At 40.4% G+C, this 19,391-nt stretch overlaps 1 protein-coding gene and 1 long non-coding RNA gene across 5 annotated transcripts in view; one reads left to right on the forward strand and one right to left on the reverse strand.

Moving 5' to 3' along the window:
* Window positions 1-19,391, forward strand: part of LOC127072919 (UPF0489 protein C5orf22 homolog) — a 427,631-nt gene that overhangs the window by 350,264 nt on the left and 57,976 nt on the right. For all 4 annotated transcript variants that reach the window (XR_007785615.1, XM_051013800.1, XM_051013802.1 and 1 more), the window contains one exon: window positions 2,241-2,356. Coding sequence is in view for 3 of the 4 variants with exons in the window: in XM_051013800.1 (XP_050869757.1) it covers window positions 2,241-2,356 (116 nt within the window). In the remaining variant the exon portion in view is untranslated. The remainder of the gene's footprint in view (window positions 1-2,240; window positions 2,357-19,391) is intronic.
* Window positions 1-19,391, reverse strand: part of LOC127072929 (uncharacterized) — a 60,120-nt gene that overhangs the window by 15,550 nt on the left and 25,179 nt on the right. The window lies entirely within an intron of this gene.

A 19,391-nucleotide genomic window follows, 5' to 3' on the forward strand; every position in this document is an offset into this window, starting at 1 on the left:
ACTCCTCTTTTAACATCCGGCAACACCTAATGGTGGAACAATTCTCGAGAAATAATCGAATCGTTCCGTTGATTCGTAGATAATGATGTTTTTAGGGATACAAATTGACTCCTTTATATGGCTGATCCGATCTCAACATCTTCTATCTCTCTTTCTTTCTCTTTTTCAATAATAATTACACGTCCAATGAATGCAAAATACAAACGTATCATCAAATACATCACACTCTTACACACTCACAGAAAACGTCACTTAAGAGAAGCTTAATTATTTTCGAAATAAATTTCCACATTACTCGAGGAATCATTTTTCTACGTTATAACGTAATTTCGATCGTGCACACTTGGAAAATAAATCTTCTCTTCTTGCGCTGTAGCAAGACGAGACAAAACGAGGAATGCCAAGACGAACACGAACTAGGCAATTCGAAATTTCGAAACAAGATGTATCCGATCGTGAGGCATTCGAGTGGAGGCACCAACAATGGAGATTATTAGCATTGGCTGAGCCGACTTCAAGTTGATATTGGTCTCTCGAGCTCCGACATATTGTAATCACGCGGATATATTGTGCTCGCGCAATGCGCGCTCTCGTCCTTCGCTCCCAACCCCCTCGGCTCCGGTTGTTCGGCTCCAGCAACGGCAGCAGCGATCAATGGCCTCCTCTATCCTCCCGATAACTCGATAATATTACACGCGAAAACCGCTTCCGACGTGCTCGCCCAGTCAGCGAGCCACTTGTGCGAGCAAATAACCAGTTATCGGAAAACCGATTTTATTTTCGAGGCCAGGACGGATTTTTTTCTTTTTCTCTTTTTTTCCATTTTTTCCCTCTTTTTTTCCTTTTTATCCTTCGGTACACCCTCTCTCTCTCTCTCTCTCTCTCTCTCTCTCTCTCTCTCTCGCTTTTCGCTTCTCGATTGTCTATTTCGCGGTACACGGTCACGATTGAAACTTGATACGTAAATTTATCGGCATCGATTCACCGACCGACGCGAAAACTATGCGAAAGCTCAACAAATCGAGCGAAGAGCCGAGACCCAAAAGCCGGTCACATTTTCACACGTTTCCCCAGTTACGATCTCGATGCGATCTGTGTCGTCGACAATTTTGTCGACCGTTCGAGAAATTCTTTAACGTTAGTAATCGTGTTCTCGAGAAATCGAGAAAGAAAGAGATATCTTTAGAAATGCTCGACGACGCACAAAGTAAATTACTGTTTCAAAGTGTAGTAAAATCAAAGTAAATAGTTGTTTGTAAACATCTCACCTAGTCCGTTATTTACGAGCACGTTCTTTAGGTATAACTTCAAGTTTTCTTATTCCATTCCTACAAGTTCTTAAGAAATTCTTTGAAAATGATGCTTGTCAAAGGAAAAAAAAAGAAAAAAGGAAAGAAGAGAAGAAAGAAAGAAAGAAAGAAAGAAAGAAAGAAAGAAAGAAATCGCGTTAATGTTATAACGAATGAAATTTTATTTGAGATATATTATAGTGTCTTTTATTTCACGAATATAAACGAGAAAAACAAATGCGATAGTAACATTGTATTGTTATTTGAGATATATGGCAATGATTAAAATGAAAATTTAATCGAGGTGAAATTTCAGTCATGACATGGAAAAAAATCACATTGCTTCGTAAGCGAAACAAATACGAGAAAACTAAGAGAAAAGCTAGCACGTCCATGGAAATAAGTAGAAATGAATGGAAGAGAGATTTTCGGAGGATGAGTCTCGTGTAAAAGAAAATACCTCCTCGTCGTTCCGGCGACGCACAAACGACTGCTCGCGCGGCTGCTCGCACCTCCAAAAGAGCACCCTTCGTGAACGTGACGTATGGAGGTGAGAGGTTACGCTCGAATCGTTTCTAGGAACGCCATTACGGTGGAAACATTACGTGCTAGATTTGTTTCGGCTCGTAGTTCTAACGACGTCCCGCTCGTTTCCTTTAACTTCTTTTCGCGGCTCACTTTTTTCCCCGCGAATGCAAAAATCTCTTCTAAGAAGTAAGATTCTACCTAGATAGGCCAACTCGATTTCTAAAAGCAATGATTTTTCGGTTTAATCGAATTTTTTCACGATAAAGTATATATCTATTTGGAAATCGTACGGTTCTATATAAAATTTACGACGTTAATGATCGATGCACGAAATGCGAATGTTTTAATTTTTTGAAACGAAAAACTATGGAAATTTGGGAATGCTGGAAGATTTTATTATTTTTCTTTTTTCTATTTTCACAGCTCCTGAAAGAGATTTCTACTCTGAGAATCGAACAGCTCGATGAATTGGAAAATATCTTCGACTATCTCGAAGACAATCGTAACTTGAAGGACTACCAAGGCGAAAAGTCAGCACGGTGAGTTCAAATGATCAAAAGATATCTTCCCTTGCATGCTTTTTCAGATAAAACTTGTAGATTACTTTTATTCTTCTTATTCGTGGTATTTTATCGACGTGGAAAATACGATTATCCTTGCGATGCCATCATACGTTGTTTACTCTTACATACTTATCTAGCAATGAGAAAATCGTAGCTTCGTGTATCAAATTCGCGTGGACTCCTATCTCTTTAGAGATTTCTATACCAGAAGAAAGACACGAAGAAAAACGAAGAAAACGAATCGAGAAGCGAGTTTCAAGGAGCCGAGTCAATTCTGTCGATTGGAGACTGATTAGGCGGTTGCATTCGACGATCTAAGATTTTCTATCGCGATGCATTTCCCTTTACGGGCTTTGCTTTGTGCTGGTACTCTTTGCGTTTCTTTTTTATCTATTTCTCTTTCACTCTTATAGACGCATTCTATTCGTCCGTCCTTCCCACCTTCCGATCTCTTCGAATCTTTCGGAACGAACTAGACCGTTCAAGGAACCGCCTTCCGAAAGGCGAAAACCCGAATAGATAGGCTCGTAAACGATACGTTTCCTGAGAAAAGAAAGGTGAAAAAGTTTGAGATAGGATAACATTGCCTATAGATATCTTAGGCGATAGAAAATGTTGGATAGAAATTATTTAGCAGGAATACGCTTTTACGTTTACCGACTGACTATTGCCCATTCGACGATACCGCGGTTTTGCGAGCTGTCGTTGGTAGATTATCGCACGTATAGAAAACACATCCACATAGATGTTTGTACGTATCTATGTATATAGGAGAAAGGCATTAACGTATAGGTACGCATAGTTCGCAAGTTCGCCGTCACTCGTTCCTCTCGAACGCGCACATAAATCCCTTTATGAGCGTCGTGTCACGAATTCACGGCTTGTCGCCGATTTTATTGCTCGAAGGATCGCTCGTGTAGTGCCCCACCAGCTTTTATGTCGTTGAATACGACTATTCGAAACTTCCGGCATTCCCTCTGTCGATGTGACGAAGTAAAAGGCGCAAGGTGAGAAAGCGCGACTTCGCTCTTTTACCGTCTTTACTTCGAACCATCCAAAAGTGATTTAGTACCGACGTTACTCCCTTCTTCTCTCACGATAGTTAAACTTCTAGCGATGATAATTGTCACGAATTGGTTCTGTAAATCAGTCGAACCGACGTTTTACAATCCTCCTACCATTATTTTCGACTTTGCTTTCTCTTCTTTCTCGAACTAAATCAACGACGCCGAGGATTCGCGTGATAGTTTGACGTAAATAACAATTAAGTAGAGACCATAGTCTGCCGTATCGAAGTCCCATTTGAATTACCTTTTATACCTCTTACCATTCACCTCTTATCTCTTTTCTCCTCTCCCTCTCCCTCTCTCCCTCTCCCTCTCTCTTTCTCCTTCCTCATTTTCCCTTTTATCACTCTCAACATAAATCCCAATTACTCGCTCATGGTGCAAATAATGATCGATAATTAGCGACGACCGTCGGCTTCTAAGGACGGCTTTTTGCGGCTCGGCAACTCCTCGTTTCGAAGCAAGTTAACTCCTAGACGAAGAAAACGTCCGACGTGTATCCTAGATGCAGCACGCTCGTGTCCAGCCGTGTTAAACATCCTCGTGGATATTCAAGAGAATGCGCGTGCACGAGCACGAGCACGAGCACGAGCGAACGAATGAACGATTCGGAACGATATTCCATGTCGATATAACCAACAATCTCTTCCTCTTCTACTTCTTCTCGCTACCTTCTCGATCCTTGTCGAGATATCGGCTTACACGCGTTAAGATATATGTATATTGAAACGATCGAGAATATTATTTAACGGGCTCCCATGTTACTCGTGCGATCTCCCTCGCCCTTCGCCCTACCGAGGGAGGAATAAATTCGGCAAAATTTACTAAAATAAAGAAAAAAAGATGAGAGAGGTGCGGGTATCAAAGAGAGAAGAAAAAGAAAGAGGAAAAAGAAGTACAAGGATCTTGGCTTCCCCTTCGTGTTATTCTTTCGTACGTTTTCTTACATATCGCTACCGATCTCGTCACGATTTATACATATGTATGTAAGACGTTGCGTAATAATCGCTTTATATCCAACGGTATAATTATAGCGTAATCGATCGATTAATCGACTATCAGGTATCACTTTATCGGTGCTTGAGATCACAGCGGTAACTCGAAATACGTGATAATATATGCCCTCTCGAAAACGATCTTACACGAAGCTTTTCGAAATGGCCTTAGCTTCTTCTCCTCGTTCCTATACAACACGGTATACCCGCATAACGAAGTTCAGCTGTGCGATAAAGTACAGATGAATATCCGATAATCGTCGGGCGTGCTAGTAAATTTCTTTCTAAATCGGTAGTCGAAGCGTGCAGGTGTATTACAGGTGCGATACCTGTCGTCGAGAATGACAGTGCATATGGGGCAGGTGATCTCTCTCGAAAAGGAATCTCTTTGTGATCGACGATCGATCTCAAGAAGTACGGCCTCGACTCCCGTTGCCCTCCTCTCTCTTTCTCTCTCTCTCTCTCTCTCTCCCTCTCCATGAATCGAACCTGATCTTAGGCTCGACACGATCCTAAAACCGTCTCGCGCTAGACTACCTGACTTTCCATGGAACGCTATGGTCCGTTGCGTGGTATCCAACGGTGACGATAAAAGGAAAACGTTCGAATAACATACACGTACTTACTTGCGTTTATTTTGCACGACAAAGAAACACGAAGAGAAGAAAGAGAGAGAAAGAAAAAATGAATAAAGAAAAGAGACTACCGTTTTCCAGGCATACATACATACGAACGTATGCACACACATAGATACATATATACACGCATAGCTTCTATTGCCGATCTATGATGCATTGTATTGACACAGGTGTCGTAGCGAAAGACCCAACCAACGCTAATTCCTTTTGACCGTTCATAAAATCGATCGAGAACGATCGCCTTTGTAAATGTAGCCTAGAGAAAGCTAGAACGAAGACTTAGATACATTGAAGGCTAGAATGGAGAGCCCATGGAAATTGGCAATTATCGCAACCCATAACTAAAGGCTCGACCGTGCACTCTATCGGGACATAAGGTCTGCACGCTCGGCACTTCGGGCCACGGAGTGTGGGGTCATTACGCGATAATTAGAAATTAAAAATCGAAAGGCACTACCTACCATCGCCGTTCATCTCTCTCTCTCTCTCTCTCTCTCTCTTTCTCTACACTATACCAAACCCTATCTATCTCTATCTCGTTCGTTCTTGTCTCCCTTCCTTCCTTCTTTCTTTATCCTTTCGAGGCGTGCTCGGTTCGCTGCAGTTAAGCGCATCGTCAGCTGGCGAATTGCATTTCTGCAACGACGTCTATACGATGGGTTAACGAACCTGGCGCTACACTCCTCCTACTTCTCTCTTTCTCTCTCTCTCTCTCTCTTTCTGTGTGTGTCTCCTCCCTCTACCAGAGTTTCTTTTACGATGCAAAACGTCGAAGAGGAGCGGCAGTGGATATCGAATTGCCGTCTAAGGTGAACGAAGCATCGAACGACGAAACGCCACCTCGTTCTACTTCTTTCAGAGAAATACCAGCAAAGTCTTTTACGATCGTACGATCTCCGAACGTAACAATGTGCGTAGCTAAACGAGCGAAGCCGTCCTCGTTGACTTTCTACGTGACGCAACTTCCCTTCGTCGCTACACGAATCTCAAATCCATCGAACGGATTCCTAAAGCAACTCGCGTCGTTCCTCGGCTCTTCTCTTCTTGGAAAAAGAGTATATAGATCCGTTGTCGTAGAGCTAAATTCTTTAAGAAAAGAAAAATCTTGAAGATAGGACTCCTCTCTTTTTCGCTCTATTCCTTCGTTTTTCCTAAACCACAGATCGTTTACAAACTGGAGAAAAAAGGGAATAAAAGAAAATCATCGGATATAGAGAATGGATTACGAAGGATTGTCTTCCGAATCCTTGAGCGCACGTAGCTGAACTCGATATTAATCACCGTTCGTGCGCCCTTGAAATAGAAATATCGGTGAGCAGACATTCCTCCGGCAACTATTGCTCGACTCGTTTGGTGTGAAAGGGTCGCGAGCTGCAGGTGTACGTAACCGTACGGTTGGCGTTTCCACGTGGGAAAGAAAGCGTTCCTTCTAGCGCGAAGCAACGCCCAAGGAACTGGTTTCCACGTCCTCCACCTTCATCTCCTTCTCCTCCTCCTCCTCTTCCACCTTCACCTCCGCCTCCATCTCTACCTCCACCTCCACCTCCACCTCCACCTCCACCTCCAATTTTTTTCTTCCCCTCCTTTCCTCTTAAGGAATCATCCATCTACTCTTCTCTTTCTCTCTTTCTCTCTCTTTTTCTCTTTCTCTTTCTCTTTCTATCTCTCTCTTTCGTTCTTTCCTTTTCTCTTTTTATCTCTTTGAGCCCTCTGCCGCAAGTGGCATGAACCAGTGGGCGAACGAACAAGTATGAAAGAGAAATGTAAAGGGAGTTTTACGAGTTTCTAATGAGAAGGGGTTGCGTTAGCATGCAGAGTCAGCTAGCACGAATGACGCGTAATCCTTCTAAGCAACCTTTACATAACCACCAGTCCACGAAAGAGTCGACTTATCCTATCCTAGACGAGGAACGCACGCTGAGCTTTCTCATCTTCGTTCCTACGTATCTCGTTAAGTCCTCGTACCATCATAAAAATTTTATCGATCGATCGTTTATATTCGATCGTAAGACGTTACGTCGATCGAGAAAATATTTAATAAATAACGAAATCATACGTTTATTTCCTTTTTTTTTTCGATGGTATTGATTTCTCTCGTGATCATACACTGTTTAATTAACTTCGTGATCCTTAGATATCGATTAATTTAATAATTTCAGTTCCGTTCGTTGGACACGTAGAAAATAATAAATTTTTTTTCGCCCGATCATAAATAATACGGAACAGCAGCAGGTGTGTACTGTAAGAATATGAACTCGGTACGCCCACGTACGCCAAAAGTAGTCGAAATATCGTTCGAGTACGTTAACCATTACGATAAGACTCGATCATCGCTAATTCATGAAAATAGCATAAGTGCAGGTTACGCGTCGGACGAAACACGTTTGCAATTTCATTCGATCCCGTAATGGCCGGGCACTTTATCTGGACGGCTCCTATGTAATCATTCGATTAAAATTACGCAGGAGCATTACGATGCTCGTTAGGCAGATGCAACCGAAACTCGTGGGACCTTGAACTCTTACGATCATGATTTCAGTACGTTAAAGAATGACTCTTTTATCCAGAGATAATGTATCGATCGATGTACGATATTAAAAACGTATTAAAAATTTATTACATCTTGATAGACGTACCATTCGTTATACGTCCAAATTCGATTTCTCTTCAGATTACGTTCGATCTTTTTTCTTCCATTTCTTTTTTATTTTCAACGACTAATCGTTTCTTTCTAATCCTTTTCTAATTTCTTCACCTGCTTCTCATATATCATAAGATTCTGTAGTTTTATTTGTCATCGCAAATGAATCAAAGCATTTTCCAACTAACAAGTTGTATATGTAATATATGTATGTATATATACATTTTTTTTCCTTTCCATGTATTCCTTTTAATAATATATATCATTTATCTAAATGACAAACTCATTACTATTCGAACTAGTAACCTTTCATAAACACATCTTTTTATTATTTCTTGTCGCGATATTTTCCTATAATATTCTCGTTATATCATTTTCGGAGAATATTAAACGACACATCGAGTAATTGATTCTTCAGATAAAAACGTTCTTCTCGAGTCGTTAAATTATGAAATTTATGATGCCGATCTTCGTGTTTTTCTATATCCTCGATGTTTCACGAGGAAGGAAGAAAAGAAGAAAGTTTCTTCGTCGAAAGAAACAATCGAGTTTCTTTTAGCTTACGTTAGATATCACCGTAGCAGACATCGAAAAAAGACTGGAATGTTTGTTTTAAAAAACAAGAGAGAGAGAGAGAGAGAGAGAAAGAGAGAGAAAACGGATTGGGTACGTACGGATGGTAACGTATAAAATGATTTCCGTAGCATGCAGCATCGACGTATCTAACTCGTCTCATGACGTATAAAGAAAACGGTAAAAGACTTTGAGAAGGAAAGAGAAGCGACTGAAAAGAAAAGGAAATCTGCGAAGTGCTTCAACCGGGATTGTCAGAGAGCGAGAGAACGAGAGAATACGTAGTAAGAAGAAAGGCTTGCCAATTTGTCGGTCGGATTTATGTGAGCGCTGCGACGTAAATACACGCCTTTGCCTTCTTTTGCTTTGCGAGGTAAGTTCGGCAAGAAAGGACACAAAGAAAAAGAGATATGGGGATAAGGAGAAGGAGAGAAAATGAAGAAGAAGAAGAAGAAGAAGAAGAAGGAGGAGAAGGAGAAAGAAAAGGAGAAGGAGAAGGAGAAGGAGAAGGAGAAACGAAACGAAACGAAACGAAACGAAACGAAACGAAAGGGAGATGGTCGGCTAAAGGAAAGCACAGTTTCGTACGTATGTATACCAGTTGTAATACAAAAGGAAGAGTAAAGAGTGAGAAGGTGGTAAAGAAGAAGGAGAAAAAAGAGGAGACAAAGGTGGTTAGGAAGATGGTCGTAAACAACTGTCGAACACAATCTCCTAATGCGCGATTCTCCTTTGGCACGTGGGATATCCTGCCACCCCTTTACTTCGATCTCTCTCTCTCTCTCTCTCTCTCTGTCTTTTTTTCTTTCGTTTTCTTCCAATCCTCCCTAATAGGAACTTATATCCATGGGATTCGCGAAAACGAACACGCCGTACCTATCGCCATCAAGTTAACACTTTTTTGTCTGACTGAGAAAAGATACGCGCGCCTCTAAAATTTACTTTCGAGAAATCTTTAACGTAATCTTTCACGAAGCTTTCACCTTTTTTCAAGCATTTCTTTAGATATTTTACAAAAGTTCTTCGCGTATTACCTCGATATTCCTCCGTCCGCGTTCCTTTCGCAGAACCGGTTTAAAAAAGTGTCTTAAAGCACTTAATCGACTTCCTTTGCCATCCGCCGTTCGTTCCTTAATTAAATCCAGGTGGATATATATTTATTAGAAAATTATACAAATCAAAGCAACTTATTATCTCGAGCTCGTTACTTTGTTGGTTATTATTTAGCTAATTTCTTTTGATGTTCTTACGAAACATAAACGTACTATCAATGAAATAGTTACTAATTATCAACGTTTATAAATAGAAGGAGCGTAAAATGACGACCGGTTTTCGAAGGAAGATTTTTATTTTATTTTATTTTTTTAATCAAAAATCAACATTGATACCTTCATTTCCTTTTTGTTGCTTTTTCATGTCCAATCACGTCCACGAAGTGGAAGACGAAGTAGCACGAAATCGATTGCAGTAGATATGTTGTTCAGTGTTACTTTTAGATCGTGTCCTATTCATATCGTGAAAGATAACAAAGTTCTATGTTCTATCATTAGAAGGCTATATGCACGCAAGTTCCATATCTCAAACAAGTCGTCTAATCTGTTAAAGTCCGTAGCGACATCGGTATCCGTAGATATAGTACGCCCACTTCCTAGAGCCGGTATAGAATCCGTATACTTGTCCGGCTAAACGTATTCACACACATCGGCGTATTAATACCGTGCATATGCTTATAAATGCATACGCATTCTTCTTCTTCTTCTTCTTCTTCTTTTTCTTCGCCTTTTCGTATTACCTTCTTAGATAACTCGTTCGATAACGAAAATTTATTTCGAGATAATTTGTTAAAACATTCGTCATCCCTTTGACTATGAGTTCCTAATTTAACATATATTCAATTCACTGATCTCGATATATGAAAACAGCAAGATAACTCCATAGACTCGACCATTCTAATTGTTTAATTCATTACGTATCATTATGTTTATCGATCGTTTCGATCTCTGCCAAACGATTTAGAAGAATTTCTTGGCCGTTCGAAGAGATAGAAAAGAGCCTGTCGTAGAGTACGAAAAGAAGCCATCCAGCCGGATATCGACGGGGCAGATGAGCTACCAATAACTCAATGTGCGCTTATAAACTGATCAGACTTCCAGCCCCTCCGCTCTCCACTTTCCCTCTACCCCGCCGATATCGTCGACTCGACCCGGTTCCAATACCTTCGAGTTCCTCTTACGCCCTCCACGATTGGAAAGAGGAGGATGAGAAAGAAGACGACGAAGACGACGTATTACTCGAGACTCCTCCGGCGGAGAGTGAAATGCAAGCGAATTTACCGCACGATTTAACATCCCCTTCGACCTACGGGCATTCATCCACCTTCCGCATTGCCTACAGACGGAAGGAAACGCGAAGAAGTAGAGAGAAAGAGAGAATAAGAGGAAAAGATAGAAAGATAGAGAAAGAGAGACAGAGAGAAAGAGAGAGAGAGAGGGAGAGAGAAGTCGAATTCCTCGTAACTCGAGGCTAACCGAATTTCTTGCGTACGCTTCGGTCTCGCGTATGCAACGGCTCGCAATTCGATCGGATTCAGCTTGCTTGCTCTCTCTCCAAGTATCAAGGACCTGCTCCATCTGTTATTCGTCGAACGAGACCACTGAACGTAGAGACGAAATGCGTAATCCGAATTGTCCGTGTATAACGAGCTTAACCGACTGAATTCGCTCGGAAAACCCGTTTAAAGTGATTTTATTGAAGCAATGTGGGTATATTCTTTTATATTTGCGTACGATGGTTAAATTGTTAGAAAAATATAACGCGTCATTCTTATTTTTTATCTTAGGAACTTTTGTATATATCTTTTCCTTTTTTCTGACAAGATTTGTGTGCATATAAGCGCCTGAAACATAGCAACGCGAGTACTTATCCGTATGAGAGGATAAACTCGTTTAAGGGTTAAGAGTATAGACATAGCCCGAGGATCTTGATACAAGAGAGTATATCCGGTTGCATACTGCCAGGCGACTAGTCCACGCTCAATCCGAAAGGCGAAGGAGAACTCTATCGATCTCGTTGCTACGCGGTCTCATCGAATTTCGTTTACGAGAAGGATTTTGTAAGGACAAGCGCGATCGAGGCTATAAATTTAAGGATTTCTCCACCCTCCTCGACGAATAAATTTTACCTGGTATTACCAAACGAGACATATAATCTCTCTTTCTCTCGAATCTTCGCTAAGATGCATTACGAAAGAGATAAATAAATAGCTATATTATAGTGTTTATTCTATGAACTATTGCAACATGATACTCATTGAAATCTATCTAAAATATATTTGAAAGCTTGTAATTTATTAACTAACATTTCAATTTTTTTACAATTTGTATATATCATTTTTAATCTTATAAGAAAAATAAATAAAAAAAAGAGAACGTGACAAGAGAATTATCGTTATTAATGTGACATAATCGTCATGCGTTATCGTTCACGAATCGACAAAGAACCCGGAGTAAAATAAAATCAATTGTTGTTACACTTTTTACTATTGCTATTTCGTACCTTCGTACGTGATCGTTTAAAGAACGTGCTTTGGCAATCCTCTCACACACGTCTAGCTAATAACGCCGTGGAATGCATGAACAAAGATAAAGAAGGAGAGATACGAGTTAGCGAAATTAATCGACTCTATAAAACGTTATCTCGCACCTGCTTTATTATTTTAAAGTATACTACCATGACAGTGCGTTTGAAAAACTATTCGAAATTTATTTCTACAAGGATTAACTTATCTACTCATTTCATATAAGTTTCTATCGCTTTGAGTTATCTTCATTAATTTTTTTCCTTAACGAACGAGAGAGAAAAAAGAAGAATCTACAGTTTAGAAATAAAAGTAGGTTCTCATAGAATCGAACCATTTCTTCTTGTTCCCTTTAATTTTTCCAACCCTACGAGCTCGAAGTAGTTTACTAGTAGAATGGAAGACCCAAATTCCATATGCAAATGCCCTCTTCCTTTCTTTCTTTCTTTCTTCCTTTCTTCTTTTTTTTTCTCACGCACACGCATGTAGACGCAAAGTGAATAAAAAGAGAAGAACGTACAAATACGTGCGACACTTTGCGCCTCGCGAACCCCCGTAGGTCACGTCGAGAATTTGAAAAGCCACCACCTGAGAACGTGTCAATCGGTCCACATAATTCGATTTGAATAATGAACGAAGGTCCCCTATGCAAATTTTACCATTATGACGAGTCTCGAGTAACGGCTCTGAGACGACGTATGTATGTATGTACCTAGTCTCTCTCTCTCTCTCTCTCTCTCTCTCTCTCTCTCTCTCTCTCTCTCTCTCTCTCTCTCTCTCTCTCTCTCTCTCTCTCTTTCTCATCTAACGGACGTTGTATTATAATTTCGACGAGAATACATTTTTAAAATCTCTCTCTCCCTCGATAGAGAGAGAGAGAGAGAGAGAGAGAGAGAGAGAGAGAGAGAGAGAGAGAGAGAGAGAGACGCATTTTATTTTGAAATTAAATTTATAAGCTTAATCTAGCACATAAAGATTAGAAACATGGGATTAGAAACGTCGTTAAATTGATATGAAATGAGATGTATATATCATACATACCTAAGAGAGAGATAGCGCTTAAGTATCGTCGAATTTCTCATGGAAAAGAAAGAAGCGAAGAGAATCTTCCAGGAAGTTCTCCAGGCTGTCGCAGATTACGCATTCAATCACGGAGGAACGCACGACCGTGTCTTGGCTTTCGCACGTGGTGCCCCTTCCCATCGACTTTAACGACCATTTGGCGATAAGTAATGCATGGATAACGTACGCGACGAAGGGAAGAAGAAAATACTTTAGTGGAATGCGTAGAGCCTCGGCAAGGTGCACCAGCCGTCTCTCACAATGGCCTCTGATGAATACACCTATACATTTACATGGCAAATGCCTTCTTTTCCACGAACGACTCCTTCAGAGATATACAACCTTCCTCCCGACTTTTGAATATCTACAAACTAAATTTTCTAACCGAAAGAAAAATTCCTTTCCCTCGAGTGATCCTATCGTTGATATAAAAATAAAACTCATAAAACATTTCGACGTTTACCATAGATTCGCTTTCAAATATTAATACGTACTTCAACGATTTCGAAATATCATCTGTAGGCTCTCCGAGTACACATATATATATGTACGTTCTACGATAAGGTTTTATTAACTTATAATGTTAAAAAAATAAGTCAATTTAACGAGAGATTTATATAAACATTTTTGAAGAATTTACGAAACAGTAAATTTTACAATATTCTACTTATTAGGATAGTTCTCCGTTTTACTCTCTTTATTTCTCTGTTTCTATCTTTCGCTTTCACACTCTATTCGTTGCATCCTTATTAAGCGTCGACTGAAATTCTCTCCTGGCTCGGTCCCTTTAAACTGCACAGAGTGGCACAGTTTACACGCGACCTTGCTCTTAGTAATAGTATATGAAGCGACGCCACGTTCTCTACGCAATACGACAGCTCGTAGTAGTATACTCGACGAAGAGGGGTGGGTTCTTGTCCCGGAATTAATTAACCTACAACCCTTCTATGCCAAGCTATTTCACTTCCTTCTCTCTCTCTCTCTCTCTCTCTCTCTCTCTTTCTCACACTCTCTCACTCGCTTACTTTGGAAGCACCGAGCGTGCCAGCCATTTTGTCCTCGACTCTCGCTCTCGAAATTCCATTACCCACTTTCTCCAGCCCTCGAAAGCAGCTCTCTTCATCTATCCTCTCCTCCTCTACCTCCCTCATACTATACCCCTCGTTTCGTTCCTTCCATCCAACAGCGTCATTCACGCGCAGTTTAACCCCTTACTTCCGGTCAGAACTTTCCCTTTATCGTACAACGCTCGAGTTAAGTCTATACACGACCAACGACGTAATTTTCTTGCATATTCCAACTTTCTTCCGAGTGACAAGATTTAAATACGAGAAATAAATAAAAAATTATATACTGATTAAGAATCAAATTGTTTTGCCAGGAAAATGACTGATTTTTAACATTTCAATGATCGATTTCAAATTGCATGAAAATCATTGAATCAACGAACGACAAGCATATTATTTCTTTCTCTAATCTTTATATATGTATACATATATATCTTTTTTTTTCTCTTTAATTATAATGACATTAATTTTAGACAATATTTGATTCTAAAAGAAAATATAACGAACGGAGAAAGAGAAGAGTACACGTGGTTAAAGGTTTTCCATGTGACTGTTGAAGGAACTCTCGTAGAAGACAGGATAAAACGCGATGCTAGAGCTTTTATTAATATTCCACCCCATCTACCGATTATCCAGCCCTCCGAAGTCTTAAAGAGATTGCGGGAAGAACGGTAGTTGGAGGGAGAACGTGAGAAAGGAGAATCATTGCGGAATATCCGTAGCTTGGCTACGGAATGAAGGAAAAAAGAAAAAGACAAAGTATGAAAGTCGTCTTGGTGGTGTCCTAAAAGGAGGAGAAAGAGACACGACCTACCCTAACTTCACTCGAGCCACGTACTTAACACCCCATTTAAACGCGAACTACGATATCTACTTAACATTCATTGAATGTAATTATATAATTAATTTATTATTATAAACACTTATAAAATATACTTTATACGAACGATAAACAATGATATTAAAAAAAACGAAGAACGTGGAAAATAAAAGAAAATATATAATAATAAACAACCTATCGTTAGTATCGTTGGTCGAAGTCAAAGAAACGTAAGACGACACCTAAGTTGAACGAAGAGAAAAAGGAAACGGGCAAAGTGGCAGCGGTAGAAACCACGAAACATATTTATTCAGTAAGTTCACTATCCGACACGATGCAGTGCGGCATTCGCATGAGTAATCTGCAAACTTTCTTAGGAAAACTTGCGCTCGAGTACCTACCGGGGAGTGGAGTAAAGGAGAGTGGGAAAGAGAGACAGATAGAAAGAAAGAGAGAAAGAGAGAGAGAGAGAGAGAGAGAGAGAGAGACAGAGGGAACTGCTGGAGATGCCGGTGGTTACTTTCAACCCCTCTTCTATGCGAAGGCGCGAGAGGAAAAGAGGTGAAAGTATTCAACCTGGAGGTTGAACCGCTCACGTTGCTTCTCTTCTACTTCTACTTCTTCTTTTTCTTCTTCTTCTTGTTCTTGTTCTTCTTCTTCTTCTCTTCTTCTTCTTCTCTTCTTCTTCTTCTTCTTCTTCTCTTTCTCTTTCTTTTTCTTTTTCTTGTTCTTCTTGTTCTTCTTCTTTCTCTACTTTCTGCGGCTCTTCGGCGTCTTCCTTCCTACTTCCACTGTAGGGATTTAGCTTCTCTTCCAAGCAGCCCTTCAGCGCTCTCACATCTATTATCATATTTCACGGGAGAGACTCGAAAACAGCCAGATTTATGAACGGACTTCCGGCCAAATAAACACGAGCCGCGAGCCCGCCTTCGGCATCCAAGGAATGCTCGAGTGACAGGATGCGAAATGGACCGACTTCAACGATCACCCCTGTCAGAGTTCGAGGACATTGTAAAATCATTTTTTTTTCCTTTGTTTCTTTTTTGTTTCCTTTTTTTTCTTATCCTTGCAAAGGACAAACTCTTCACCGATACAATATAGACGTCCTCTTCGAAGGAAGCTGTAATTTTATACGCGGATCAAATTGTTTTCAGACTCAAATCAAGCCCTCGGGAAATACTTATAGTCGAGTTTATATAAGGCGCAACCCTTGTCGATTTGAGGAACCCTCGATCGGCGTAAACATCGATACCTTTTCCCGCGCAAATGCAAAAATTAGCATAAGTCAGTTGACACTATATATAACTCCTTTTTATAGCTCATACATTTAGGCTCAATCATTTTCCCATAAAAAGATTAAAGATACGATGTTCCTTCGTAAACATTTGACAGCTACTCACCCTTAAATAGAACTTCGATAAATGATTATCCTCGTAGGCATCGAATTCCACCAAGCGACGAATAAAATGTAATATTCAATTGAGAAATATCATCGAGGAATGAATAAAGTAAAAAAAACGTATTCACACGCATAGTTCGACGACGTGGACCGAAGAATAGATTCATGCGCGACGAGAAACCATAAGACTACTGCAGGAGCACGTGATATCGAAGGAGATTTTCGTCCTCGAAATTCGAGAAAGACAGGCGCACGCATACTCGCGAAAGAATCTTCGTAAAAAGCACGTGCACATTTATCGGAAAAAATAGCACCCAATCAGGGACGTAGACCGTGTGCACCTCGCCCCCTACGCGGTTAAAGCGCGTGTGTCTATGGAATTTGGTACGGTCGCCATGACAACCCCGTACCGTTCTTCCAGGGATGGTCACATCACAGGGAATTTCGCCTACTCGCTCCCTTTCTTTTCTTCTTCCTTCTTTTTCTCCCTTTCTCTCTCTCTCTCTCTCTCTCTTATATTATATTTTTCTCTATTCTTTTCTAGGACAAAACGATATGATATTTATGCACACTTCTTTTCGTCTTCGATTCTTTATCAGCATTAACTTGCGTCGGTAAAAAAGAATACATAGATTTTCATGAAAAATAGGTCGTGAAGTACGTACATAGATACTCGATATTGTTACAAACGAGACGAGGTAGAAAAGTAAAATGAAGATTTACATCGAAGTATATTTATTATATAATACATTGTTATATTATACTTCCATCTCTCGAAAAGAATTTATTATGTTATAAATCTATCTGTTATACATTTTACCGACGTCTCTGTTGTATTTACGGATATGTTATTTTAAATGCAGGAACCATTTGCGCGAACCACGTATGTGATGTATGTGCATAGAAGAAAAAATGTAACAGACAAAATTATCGGATCGTAATGCATATCTAAAATAAATATTACGCGACTATGAAAACGTGCGGAATTGAATGAAATTAAAATATGATTCCCGAGACATTCTTCTTCTCTCTCTCTCTTTTCTATCTTCCTTTCTTCCTTTTTGTTTCTTTTTTTTAAACAAGTACAAAAAAAAACGACGAAATTTTTTACGATCCCTGACATTATTATTCTCAATATTTTAACATATTTTTATATCGATACGATATACGAGAACGGGATGATGATATAGCGTGTATTATATAATTTATAAAGAAGAGTATATCTCTCAAGAGAGAAAATGGCTAAACACCATACTGGCTGAAAATTTCAACTCGCATGGTCGCATTTATACACGTTTCGTTTCCACGCACCCTGTAGTATACTCGAGATACGTAGGAGGGAATAGTAGGATGGCGTACGACCCCACCAAGGCGGACGAGAATCGATCATACGTGATGGGAGTTTTATTCTTATTGGCAGGACTAAGGCAGCCCTCAGGCTCTCGAGAATTTTCTTTGCTGACTGTACACGAAATAAGAGAGAAAGAAGGAAAAAAGAAGAAGAAGAGAGAAGGAGAGAGAGAGAGAGAGAGAGAAAGGAGAGAAAGAGAGGAGAAAGAGGATCTCGAGTACTCGTCGTTACGTAAGACCGAAGACAACCGATCAAACTCTCTTCTGTCTAGAAAAAATTGTTTTGGCCGCGTGTCATTGAAGGGGAATCACCTTTCTTATATCGCCCTATGAGAAAGGTCTATCGTAATCGATAAAAAACCGATCATCGTTCCTTTCAACAGGATCGACTCGTTCGTTTATGCATAGCTTCCGAATTCCGATTAGTTTTCTCTTCCACGATGTGAACGCGTTACAAAACTCAAATCTAACGTCGAGTTTTAGTTGTATCAATCGCAGCTCGCATTTATGTATATATATATACATATATTTCTTTTCTTTCTTTTTTTTTTGCTATAAAATCAAAGTCCAAGAAAAAAGTGTGGAAAGTGGGTAGTCCAGCTTTTCAAGTTGCAATTCGACGCTTTTTTTACAGACTTCTCAGTCATCCCCGAAGAGTATCAGAGATATCGAGTTTTACTTCTAGCGGAATCTCGAGCAACCAACCCACCTCCTCCCTCAAACCCTTCTTCCTACGAATGTCCCACATGGATTTACGAAGGAAATTCGCACGAGGATTTTTTACCTCAAGCTACGATTCGATATCGCTTTATGGAAGTTCCTAGTGCGACCTTATCCTCGATGGTGTACTTAATAAACTAAATTCGAAGGGTCGAAGAGAATGTTACTCGTCGACGAGCGAACCGTGTCACTTCACATATACAGATACATACGTATGCATATCAGCTAGCATGTATGGGAACAAAGCAAGAAAACGAAAAAAGAAGGCGCATGTTTTTTTCTGAGTGGGTGGGACCAGAAAGAAGGCCCTAGGAGCCCGCCTTTATCCACCCCCTTGGAAACTCGTGTGTTTGGACTCCCTAGATACGGTACACGCATGTGAGGCCAGGAGCACACACTCGCCTTCACGTATTGATTCCATTCTCGTTCTGGGGACTTCCTCTCCCCCTTCGCATTCCGCTCCTTCTCCCCCACTCTCTCTTTCTCTCTCTCTCTCTCTCTCGTTCTCTTGCTCTCTCTCTCTCTCTCTCTGTCTCACTCCTGTTCTTCTAGCCTCCCTGCTTCCACGCCACCTTTCTTTCGTCTTTTCCATCTCTGTTGCTCTTCCGGATGGAACCAACCCCGTCGTTCGCTTCCAACCCTCCCATCCCTCGCCACATCCCGTGATCTGAATTCTTTCTATTTTCCGTACATCCCTCGTCGTACCACACCCTCCTGCCATCCAAAGTCTCTCTCTCTCTCTCTCTCTTACTCTTCTACCCTCTCGAGTTTTATTCCTTACTCGACATTGTTACCAACGTGCATCCATCCCAGTATTCTCCTTCAGCAATCCTCCGCTAGCGAGGCGAACGTTGCGCTAAGAGAGGATCCTCTTGATCGCGAAATGATATATGACGTCGCGCATTTCCCCGATATACATAAAAGAAGAGAATTTATGAGACGATCGAGCCGAAGCTTCTCACGGATTCCGTCGGATTAATTTGTAGATTAAGTTACCGTTCCTACGCAGGTTGATAATCGATAAAGACGAATGAAAAATAGTTCGATCGGCATTTTCGATGAATTATCGTCAAAAAAATAAGTACGAATACAGATTATATGT

Source organism: Vespula vulgaris, chromosome 2, assembly GCF_905475345.1.
Source record: "Vespula vulgaris chromosome 2, iyVesVulg1.1, whole genome shotgun sequence".
Classification (NCBI taxonomy): domain Eukaryota; kingdom Metazoa; phylum Arthropoda; class Insecta; order Hymenoptera; family Vespidae; genus Vespula; species Vespula vulgaris.